Source organism: Trichechus manatus, unplaced genomic scaffold (assembly GCF_000243295.1).
Source record: "Trichechus manatus latirostris isolate Lorelei unplaced genomic scaffold, TriManLat1.0 scaffold00038, whole genome shotgun sequence".
In the NCBI taxonomy this organism is placed as follows: domain Eukaryota; kingdom Metazoa; phylum Chordata; class Mammalia; order Sirenia; family Trichechidae; genus Trichechus; species Trichechus manatus.
Window position 1 is genome coordinate 1,970,862 of NW_004443974.1, and position 12,423 is coordinate 1,983,284.

Consider the following 12,423-nt stretch of genomic DNA (forward strand, 5'->3'; position numbering starts at 1 on the left):
GCAATGGAATCTGCTCCCATAGTCATCACTCTGCCTGCCTCCCTGCACACCCCATTGCTCAGGCCTTCAATCCAAGAGGATAAACCTCCCTGGGGGTGAGTTTGGGTCAATCTGCTCCCTCTTCTAGTCGATACTGAGGACTGCTGACTGAAGCTATGGTGTGCTAGGAAGCAGGTGTCTTGAGTGGAGACGGCACTCACAGCAAATGTACTACTGGTGGGGCTCTGATAGCAACAAGGCAGACCTTCATGGGGATCCTATTGGAACATGACATCCCATCCCCCACTTGGTAACTGTCAGGTGCTGGACTGGTACGAACTCTTACAGAAGATTCCCTGCAGTGGAGCCAGAAGATGGGTCACCTAAGTTGGGATTGCTCCCCAGACCACCACAGGGCCACTGTGGCTCTGAAACCAACAAGATAGATCTCTCAGAGGTCATTTTGGAGAGTGCCAGTCCCTCCTCCTCTGATACAGAGGAAAGACTGTCTTGCTTCCCCTGAATGCCAGCTCAGATATAAGAAGCCCCCATAGCGGGAAAGGAAACCGCAGGCAAAACTGAAGGGCAACACCCAGCTCAAAGAGGGCTCACTGAGTGTGGGTTTTCCAACTGAACATGTGGTTGTAGAAACAGAAGGGAAGGGAGTAATAACCTTAGAGAGGGGATTGTGCTCCCTGGTGGACAGATTGATTAGTGCACAGTATCTCACCTGAGTGGCTGTGCCTGCTAGTGGACACATTGACCAAAGCGTGTTCTCTAGTGTGTTTGGAAGACATTGAAAGTTGAAAACCAAGAAGTGAAACTTTTGAATCCTAATTAAACCAGGGTGGGAGAAGGATCTGTCACAGAGAGGGAGAATCAAGCAAAGGCCTAAAGCTCTGCCTGCCTAAGAGTTTTTTGCAGAAAGTACTTATTTTTACACAACTTGTGCCTTCTACGTTTGTTTGCCAGCCATGCCCTCCTCCTATGAGGTATTTTCATAAGCGCCACTATGCCAACTCGTTTTTACATGTTGCTGTAAAAAAATTAACATAATGCACTTACAGAATTACCTCGTGGAGCGAGGGTGCGGTTGGCAAACAGAAGGTGCACATTATTTGCATAAAAATACAGTAGTGCTAGCAAAAACAGCAAATACTGGAGAGAATTGAGAAATTTAACACACTTGAGAATTCTAATACCCCAACAAAAAAATCACAAGACACACAAAGAAAAGAGAAATGATGGCCAATTCATATGAAAATTTGACAAAGGGAGTGAAGTCACATCTATGGAAGACTAAATAATAAAACAATGGAAGAATATAATACAACAGCATTAAACACAATTAAAGAGCTAATGGAAAACAGACCCAGAACTAAAGAAATAAGGAAAACAATCCAAATACAAAATAAGGATCTAAAAAAAGATATAAAAAGAAAGAAAACAAAAATATTGCAAGTGAAAGGGACAGTAACTGAAGGAGAACCATAATGGAAGGATTTAACAACAGATTTAATAAGGCAGAAGAAAGAATCAGTGAATTAGAAGGATACAATGGTCAAAGTTACAGAGGCTGAAGAGCAATAAGAACAGAGGCTCAAGGAGGCTGAGCACAGTTTAGTAAAATTATGGGACTGCTTGAATAGACCTAATATATGCATCATGGGAATTGCAGAAAGATGAGAGAGAGAATGAGACAGAATATTTGAAGAAATAATGACAAAATTTCCTGCATCTGGTGAAGGACATGAATCTACAAATCCAAGAAGCTCAAAGAACCCCAAGCAGGATAAACCCAAAGATATCAAAACTGAGACACAGCATCATCGAGGTCTCAAAAAATATAAAGAGTAGTATCCTGCAAGCAGTGAGAAGCAGTCACATATAAAGGATCCCCAATAAGACTGAGTGCTGATTTCTCCTCAGAAACATTTGAGGCCTGTGATACTTAAAGTTATATGTCAACTTGGCTAGGCTATAATTCTCAATGGTTTGGCAGACACTATATGTCACCTCCCATTTTGTGATCTGATGAGAGCAGCCAATCAAATGGAAGGGGAGTTTCCTCAGGGGTGTGGCCTGTATTCATGATATAAACAAATGTTTTGGCAAAGCTCGCTCTCTCGGTCCTGCATTCATCTCATTATCCTCTGACCTCTGGTTCTTGGAATGTGAGAAGCCTGCTGCTTGACCTGCAGATTTTGAATTAGCCAACTCCCACCTCCCCATGAGCCAGCAAGTTGCCAATTGACCTGCAGATTTTGGGTTTGTCAGCTCCTGCAACCACATGAGTCAGGAGAAGCCTATAGCTTTCCACCTGACCCATGGATTTGGGACTTTCCAACCTCCACAATTGCATGCACCATTCCTTTGAAATAAATTCTATATATATATATCCACGCCACTGGTTTCGCACCTCTGGAGAACCCAGCTTAACACAAGGCCAGAAGGCAATGAAATATTTGATGTGCTGAAAGAAAAAAAACCTGTAAACCAAGAATACTATAGCCAGTGAAACTTTCCTTCAGGAATGAGGGTGAAGTTAAAACATGCCCAGACAAACAGAAACTGAGAGGGTTCATATCAACCAGACCAGCCATACAAAAAATACTAATAGGAGTTCTGCAGATGGAAGGGAAAAGACACTAGAAAGTAATTCAAAGCCATACATAAAAAGAAAGATGCCTAATAAATATAAAAGCATGAACAAGTGTAAGAGCTAGTGGTAAGGTATTCATGCTTGATAATTCTAATTGTTTTTGTCTTTCATGCTTTTTAATGACAAATGTATAAAAAGCAAGAATAAAATTGTTACAGAGCACGTGAAATATAAAGATATAATTAGTGATGACAACAAAATGGGGAGAGGAGGAATGGTATAGGATTTCTTATGTATGTTACTAAAGTTAAGTTGGTACCAACTTATCCTAGGTTATTTTAAGTACAAGCTGTTAAATGTAATATATATGGTAGCCACTAACAAAATATCTAAAAAATATACACAAAAGGAAAGGAGAAGGAAACCAAAATGGCTCACCATAATAAACCAACAAAACACAAAAGCAAGCAGTAGTAAAGGGAAAAAAACAAGTCTTAAGACACACAAAAACCAAATAACAAAATTGCAGAAGTAAGTCCTTTCTGATCAGTAATTACAGTGAATGTAATTAGACTAAGTGCTCCAATCAAAAGGCAAAGAGTGGCAGAATAGATTAAAAAAAAAAAAAAAAGGATCCAACTATGTGCTGTTGACAAGAGATATACCTTAGACCCAACGACACAAATAGGTTGCAAGTGAAAGGGTGGGGAAAAAAAAATACTCCATACAAATAATAACGAGAAGAGATCTGGGGTGGCGGTGTTAATATTAGGCAGAGTAGACTTTAAGACAAAATCTGTTAGAAGAGATGATGGACATTATATAGTAATAAAAGGGTCAATTCAGCCAAAAGATTTAACAATCAAATATATATGCACCAATGTCAAAGCACCTAGATATAAAAAACAAACACTGATAAAATTGAGGGGAGAAACAGATAACACTGCAATAATAGTTGGAGACTTCATTACACCACTTTCAATATTGAGTAGAACATCTAGAAAGATTAACAGAGAAACAAAGGACCTGAATGACACCATAACCAACTAGGCTTAACAGACATATATAGAACACCCAAAAACACAATATGCATTGTACTCCAGTGCACATGGATAGACAACATGAGAGGTCAAAACACAAGTCTCGATAAATCTAAGAAGATTGAAATCATACAAAGTATTTTTCTCGGACCACAGCGGAGTGAAGCTAGAAATCAATAACAGTGAAAAAAAAAAAGAAAAATACACACACATATGGAAAATAAAGAACACAATATTAAACTACCAATGGGTCAAGGAGGAAATCAGAAGAGAAATCACATATTGCTTAGAGTCAAATGAAAATGGAAACACAACATACCAAAACTTAAGAGCTGCATCAAAGATAGTAATCATAGGGAAACTTAAAGCAATAAAAGCCTACATGTAAAAAAGAAGACAGATCTCCAGTCAACAGCCTATCTGTACAATTTGAAGAACTAGAAAGAGAAGCACAAACTAAGCCTAAACCTACCAGAAGAAAATAACAAGGACCAGAGCAGAAATAAATGAAATCAAAAACAATAGAGAGAATCACCAAAACCAGAAGTTGATTCTTTGAAAGGACAAGCCTTCAGCTGGACTAACAAAGAAAAAAAGAGAAAAGATACAAATAACCAAAATAAAAAATGAAAATGAAACATTACAACTGACCTGATAGAAATAAACACATTTATGACAGCATACTATGAACAACTGTATGCCAGCAAACTGGTTAACCTAGGTGAAATGGACAAATACCTATAAGCATGCAACCTACCCAAACTGACTCAAGAGGAAATAGAAAGTATCAACAGAAATTGAGTCACTGATCAAAAACCTCCCAACGAAAAAAAAGTCCTGGACCAGATGGCTTCCCTGGAGTATTTTACCAAACGTTTAGAGAAGAATTGACACTGATCCTGTTTAAGGTCTTCCAAAAGATAGAGAAGGAAGAAATACTACCTGAATCATTCTAAGAAGGAAACATAACCCTGATACCAAGAGCAGACAAAGATACCACAAGAAAACTACAGGCCAATATGTCTTAGAATATAGATGCAGAAAATACTAGCGAACAGAATCCAACAGTATATTAAAAGAGTTATACCCCATGACCATGTGGAATTTATTCCAGGAATATAAGGGTGGTTCAACATTAGAAAATCAATCAATGCAATATACCACATCAATAGAACAAAGGAAAAGAACCACATGATCATCTCTATGGATACAGAAAAAACAGTTGATAAAATTCAACACATTTTATTGTTGAAAACCCTCCAGAAAATTGCAATAGAAGGGAAGTTCTTCAGTGTGATTCAGGGCATGTATGAAAAGCCAACAATGAACATTATACTTCATGGAGAAATATTGAGAGCTTTCCCCTTGAGATCAGGAACAAGACAAGTGTGCCCACTCTACCAATTCTATTCAATATTGTATTAGAAGTCCTAGCCAGAGTAATAAGACAAGAAAGATTAATAAAAGGTATCTTAATCATCTAGTGGTGCTATAACAGAAATGCCACAAGTGGATGGCTTTAACAAAGAGAAATTTATTCTGTCACAGTCTAGTAGGCTAGAAGTCCAAACTCAGAGTGCCAGCTCCAGGGGAAGGCTTTCTCTTCCTGTTGGCTTTGGGGGAAGGTCCTTGTCATCAGTCTTCCCCTGGTCTAGGAGCTTCTTAGGCACAGGGACCCTGGGTCCAAAGGATGCACTCATCTTCCAGTGCTGCTTTCTTGGTGGTGTGAGGTCCCCATGTTTCTCTGCTTGCTTCTCTCTTTTATATCTCAAAAGAGATTGACTTAAGACACAAACTAATCTTGTGGAGTCCTGCCTCAATAACATAACTGCCGCAAATCCCACCTGATTAACACCATAAAGATAGAATTTACAACACACAGGAAAATCACATCAGATGACAAAAGGTGGACAATCACACAATACTGGGAATCATGGACTAGCCAGGTTGACACACATTTTTTGGGGTGGGGGGGGACACAATTCTATCCATAACAGAAGGTTCCCAGATTGGAAAAGAAGTAAAATTATCTCTATCAGATAATTGATAATTGATGATATGATTCTATATATAGAGTATCTTAAAGAGTATCTAAAAAAGATTCTAGAGCAAAGTTGCAGGTTACAAAGTCAACAAACAAAAATCAGTTGGGTTTCTATACACCAGCAACAAGAAATCTGAAAGGTAAATTAGAGAATCAGTTTCATTTACAATAGCATCTAAGAGAATAAAATACCTAGGAATAAATTTTGCCTGGGAAGTAAAAGACTTATACAATGAAAATTATAAAACATTGCTGGAAGAGATTAAGACTTAAATAAAAGAAAAGATGTTCTGTGCTCATGGATTAGAAGACTTAATATTGTTAAGATGTCAGTACTACCCAAAGCAATCTATAGATTCAACACAATCATGATCAAAATTCCAACTGCCTTCTCTGCAGAAATGGAAAAAACAATCCTCAATTTTATACTGAATGGCAAGAGGCCTCATAGGAAAAGCAATTTTGAAAGAGAAGAACAAAATAGGAGGACTCATACTTCCTGATTTTAAAACATATTATACAGCTACAGTAGTCAAAACAGGCTGGTACCAGTATAACAATAGACACATAGACCAATGGAATAGAGTTGAGAGTCCAGAAATAAACTCACACATCTATAGTCAACTGATTTTTCACAAGGGTGCTAAGTCCATTCAATAGGGAAAGAAGCGTCTCCTTGATACATTGTGTTTGGAAAATTGGATTTCCAAAAAATGAAACAGGATCCATGCCTCACACTGTACAGAAAAACAAACTCAAAATGGATCAAAGACCTAAATGTGAAAACTGGATCTATAAAATTCTTACAAGAAAACACAGGGACAACTTGTTTACTTCTTATGTTGTGCCCACTGGTTTGTTATGTAGTGCCTGAGGTCTTAAAAGCTTGCAAGTGGACATCCCAGATACAACAGTTGGTCTCTGTTCACCTGGACCAACAGAGGAAGGAGCCAGGAATAAAACAAACAAAAAAAATCCCATTGCCGTTGAGTTGATTCTGACTCATAGTCACCCTATAGGACAGAGTAGCACTGCCCTATAGGGTTTCCAAGGCTGTCATCTTTATGGAAGCAGAATAGAAGGAGAAAATGGAATATGTAGCTGAATGCCTCCATAAGCAACTACCTCCTTTGCCATGAGACCAGTAGAACTGGATGGTACCTGGCTACCATTGCTGAATGTTTTGATCAAAGATTCTATAGTAGAATCCTGATCAAAAGGGGGGAAATGCAGAACATAATTTCAAATGCTCATGGAATGCAAACTTTCTGGAACCATGGAGGCTGAGTGAACCCCTGAAACTGTTACCCTGGGAGAATCTTTAAACCTTAAACCAAAAATATCCCATGGAGTCTTTTGAGCACAGCAACTCGAAAGTTTAGATAGACTTAGGAGGTAGTGAATTTATGCTAATGGGGGAGCAACAACTTGAAAAAGGAGTGTGAAAATGATTGCACAACTTGAAGAATATAATCAGTGTCACTGAATTGTACATGTAAAAATTAATGAATTGGTGTACGTTCTACTGTGTATATTCTGAGCAGCAATAATAATAAAATAAATTATTGAAAGCAGAAAGGATTCTAATTGGGAAATAAGACTAGCAAAGTTGGTTTGTACAGTAGTGTGGAGGCCCTTGAATACAAACCAAAATGACTGAATTCTGTTTGTTGAAATCTTGTAGGCGAGGAATGAACTTGATAAATATTTCATTATTTTGAGAATTGAAGTTATTCTAAGGACTGATCCAAGCCATGAATTACAACATAAGTCACCTTATTCTAGTATGTTCTGAATTAACAACTCTGTTAAGAGTTTGAGAACCAAGATAAAGGATTTCCAGATCTTTGTATGGAAAAATTGCTCATTAAAAATTGCCCTTAAAGCTGAAATAGAACTTTTTTAAAAATTAAAAATATTTGTGCTTCTAATGACGCTATCAAGAACGTTTAAAACAACCTATAGAGTGGGAGAAAACATTTGCAAATCATTTATCTGATAAGGACCTGGTGTTTCTTAACTCAGTAATTAAAAGACAACTCAAAAAATGGACAAAATACTTCAGTAGATATTTTTCAAAAGAAAATAATGTAAGTGACCAATAAGCTCTTGAAAAGATGATCAACATCATTAGTCATCATGGAAATGCAAATCAAAACCATAGTGAGATACCACTTTACACCTGCCATGATGACTGTAATTGGATGGACAATAACTAGTGTTAGTGAGGATATGGAGAAATTGGAGCCCTCATGTCGTGTGTTACTTGTGGAAATTTAAATTGGCGCAGTCACTATGGAAAAAAATCTAACAGTTCCTCAGGAAGTTTCCATTTGACCCTCCAATTCCACTCCTAGGAGAACTGAAATGAAGAGAAATGAAAACATATGTCTGCACAAGAACTTGTACACCAGTGTTCATGTTGTTATCCATTATTCATCATTATTCATGTTCTGTTTTCCTACAAATTTAGTCTCTTCACTTCAAGGTTATGAGCAATAGAAAGTATCTATAAGTGATAAGAGAATGTTTGGATAGTACAGCTAGGAATGCATGGTTTGGATTTTAATATTTTTAAATCTTTTTTTCCAGTGGTGAATTACGTCTGGGCCATGAGAAGGAACCTGCCTTTGGGGATTATATGGCTGTGGCACGAGGAAGCAAAGATCACAACATTCGTGCTCAAGAAACAGAGAGTGGACTTTCAGAAGAAATTCAAGTAAAGTGCTTGATTGACCAGGCAACAGACCCCAATATCCTTGGCAGAACTTGGGGAGGATGGGAGCCTTGGATGTGAGGTCTGTGAGAGTCTGCAGATACATTAAACCATTAAATTGTTTAAAGAATCTTCCGAACTTTCATGTACACCAGTCAATGAGCTGGTTGTCAAATTGGCTTTCGTTTTTTGTTGTTTTTCTTTTCTTCAGACATTTATATTTGGAAGCTTGTGTGTGATTTTGGGCAATAAATGATCTTAAGAATATGGAACACTAAAGTTTTGTTCTTAAAGGTCAACATTAAAGTTAAAAAAAATCAGTGTATAGTATTTTTATGCAGTTTCAAGGGCAGAGTGTTCATCTTACAAAATAATTTGTTATATTGCTTGCCAAATTTATTCTAATACAGGTTGAGTGCATTATGGTGTAAAAAATAAGTGATCCTGTATGTGAACAACCAGTATACACATCCTAAATATTTTTTACCATAGCGTAAAAACAATCAAAACAAGCCTACTTTGGAGTTGAGTTGATTATAATATATTGTTTTCTCTAACTACTAATTAACCATAATTTTCCACTTGAGTTCTGACAGTGCAGGCTGTGTTCATTAACTTGATCACCCATATTATGGGAAACTTTGTTCTTTAATGACTACTTTTCATATAAATGGAGCCCTGGTTGATCAGTGGTTAAAGAGCTTAGCTGCTAACCAGAAGGTCGGTAGTTTGAATCCACCAGCCACTCCTTGGAGACCCTATGGGGCATTTCTACTCTGTTCTGTAGGGTTGCTATGAGTCGGAATCGACTCAACAGTAACAGGTTTGGTTTGTTTGGTTTTTTCATATAAATAAGTTTCTTGTTACAGATTGACTGTGTATATGAGTCCAATATCAAAGCTGTCTGCTTGAAACTTCCATCATAACTTATGAGAAAGCAATAAAAAAAAAAACTATTATTGTATACAGCATTCATAAGACATTTGTACAATTACTCTAGATGGTAAGTTGTCCTCTTTACACGCTTAACAACTCCATGTCTGACTGGGGCCCAAACTTCAACCCTCTGATTTTGCTGAGTAAGGACTTTTGGTTTGGAAACCTGGAATTCAAACAAGATAGCTTTATTGATTGTAAATGCAAGGAAGTGTGAAGAATATTAAGAATATTTTTATTAATCATTTTATTAAATTAAGTATTTTAATTTTTTTTTTAAAGTAGAAGTCAGATACATTTTCAGAAATGGAAGGGTACAAAGACAATTTTTTTCCCAGAAGTAAGACACGTAGAACTATTTTCTTCAAAGCATATGAAACTATACACCCTAGAGGAATATAACAGTGTGTCTTGAACAGACTGTTAATAACCCTGTCCACTAAGAAAGGTGAGACAGGCCTGAAAGAGATGGGCAAAGCTTTAGTAAAACAAATTTTATATGCCCCATGTACTACTGGATGTATGTATGATTGTTCAGTGCAGCTATTTTTTTTTTTAATTTTTACAAATAGAATATGAACGGTAATACTTACATTATAAACTGATTTTGACATTATACTCGTTGCATATAAAACCAACATTTTTAACCGCAAAATGCTCAGATTTGAACTCTTATCATAAATCCATGCTTATGAATATTAATTTGGGTATTTTATCCAACTAAAAACAAGTATACCATCAGCTCCTTTAGGAGAAGAGTTATTTCACTGATCACTGTCTTAGCACCTACAACAGTGCGCGGCACATAGCAGACAATCACCATGATAAAGTAACAGGAAAAATACTAAAGACAAAGTTTTTAACTATTCCTAAGATAAATAACTGTTTAGTGACCTAAGAGAATTTTTTTTAGAGAATTTTTGGAGTCGAAATTGACTTGAAAGCAACAGGTATTCATTAACTAATGTCCAGTAACTTCTGCCAATATGTATATTTTTTTTTTCAAAATATATTTTTTAAAACTTTGAAATATTGTCTTTATATTAAAATGAAAGCACGTTCTTCATTCTGCTGCTCAGACTGGATAATTTCAGCTGTCCTGTCTTCGATTTCACTGATTCTTTCTGCTGCTTTCTCAAATCTGCTGTTGAACCCCTCTCGCGAATGTTTTTATTTCAGTTATGTACTTTTCAGTTCCAGAATTTCTATTTGGTTTCTATTATAATTTTTGTGTCTTTATTAATATTCTTATTTTCTTCATACATCATTTTCCTGGTTTCCTTTATTTCTTTGTCCATGGCTTCCTGCAGCTCCTTAAGCATTTTTAAGGTACTTTATTTAAAGTCTTTGTTTAGTAAGTCCAATGTCTAGACTTCCTCAGGGGTGGTTTCTATCAATTTTTTTCCTGTGAATGGGCTATAGTTTCCTGTTTTATTTTGGTTTTTGTTTTTGTACACTTCTTTGTTGAAAACGGGACATGTTGAATGTTGTAACTCTGGACATCCGATACTACCCCATACCCAGGATTTGGTGTTCCTGATTTTTGAGGGATGCAGACATTTGGTGACTTTTCAGGCTATTTTTACAAATACGGTATTCCTTGTCATAAGTGGTCACAGAAGTCTGTGTTCCACTACTTCATTGGTCAGCCAGTGACCTGACAGATTTCCTTAAATGCCTGGAGCAAAAAAAAAAAGAAGGAATTAAACTACTATTCTCAGTCTTTACAGCTTGGCTCTAAGCCGGGTCTCTCTTTCACTGCTAAGCCAGACCACCTGTAGCTCTGCCTTAGCCAATACTACCTGCTTTTGTGGAGCCCACAGATTAACTAGAGTGCAAGCCTAGAGTCCTCTCAGGTCTTTTCTGAGCATGCTTCTGGTCTTGAGCATGCATGTTGCACTCAGTTTTCCCCAGTATATGCAGTGGACTTTCCAAGTCATTACTCCCTCAAAAATGTCTCAGCTTTCTTGGGCTTTTTGATCTGTCTGCTGCTTGCCATGCCTTGCCCTAGGAGGGCATGAACAGTTGTCTGTAAATCTCTCAACAGACACCATCACCACCTGTAAAGTTGCTCCAGCCCAAGGGGTGGGGGAATAAAGGTCAGCCATTATGCCAATCCTCACAGAACCACCAGGCAGATCAAAACCCATGACCACAGTATTTTAATAACAAGCTCTGTGTTAGCACCCTGGCTCAAGAAAGCTGCACCAGAAACGGGCTGCTGTTACTGTGCTAGGAAATGAGAAAATGGTACCCTGGTTGGTGAAAATGCCACAGTGCTCTCTTTCTATTATTCAGCTGCCTTTTTCTTCATGAATGAGTACTATGATTGCTTTAAGTTTTGGATTAGATTTCAGAGTTCTGAAAATGTTGATTCTGTCTGTCTCTGCTAGCTTATGGTTGTTTCAGTGGAGGGACTGATTCTTTGAGCACCCTACTCCTCCATTTCCTGTAATGAAGAAAATGAACAGAGCCTAAGGAACCTGTGGGACACCATCAAGAGTACCAACATGCGCATACGGAAACCTTAGAGGGAGAAAAAGAGAAAGGGGCATAAATAATAGTTGATGAACAACGGCCATAAACTTACTGAATTTGATGAAAGACAAATTTTCAAGAAGCTCAGTGATCTCGTGGTAAATTCAGAGACATTTAAAAAAAAAAAAAAAAACTTGAAAGTCAAGACGAGGAAGGAATCTGGTAAGCAGCAAGAGAAAAGTGACTCATTGCTAACAATCCTCCATAAGATTAACAGCCAATTTCTCATCAGCAACTGTGGAGGCCAGAAAACGGATGGCATATTTAATCTGCTGAATGAAAAACTGTGAACCAGGAATTCTGTATCTAGCAAAACTATCCTTCAAAGGTGAAGGAGAAATTAAGATATTCCCAGATAAACAAAAGCTGAGGGAGTTTGTTGCTGGTAGACCTGTCTTATAAGAAATATTAAACGGGGTCCTTCAGGCTGAAACAAATTAACAGTAAATAGTATGTCAAAGCCATATGAAGAAATAAGGAACTCCAGTAAAGGTAAATACATAGGTAAATATAAAAGCTGATATTATTGTATATTTGGTTTGTATCTCTATTTTCTACATGATATGAG

At 37.2% G+C, this 12,423-nt stretch overlaps 1 protein-coding gene across 3 annotated transcripts in view; it reads left to right on the forward strand.

Moving 5' to 3' along the window:
* Nucleotides 1-11,935, forward strand: part of PRKDC (protein kinase, DNA-activated, catalytic subunit) — a 362,155-nt gene extending 350,220 nt beyond the window's left edge. For all 3 annotated transcript variants that reach the window (XR_002823982.1, XM_023730648.1, XM_004375604.2), the window contains one exon: nt 8,258-11,935. Coding sequence is in view for 2 of the 3 variants with exons in the window: in XM_023730648.1 (XP_023586416.1) it covers nt 8,258-8,462 (205 nt within the window). In the remaining variant the exon portion in view is untranslated. The remainder of the gene's footprint in view (nt 1-8,257) is intronic.
* Nucleotides 11,936-12,423: the final 488 nt, after the last annotated feature.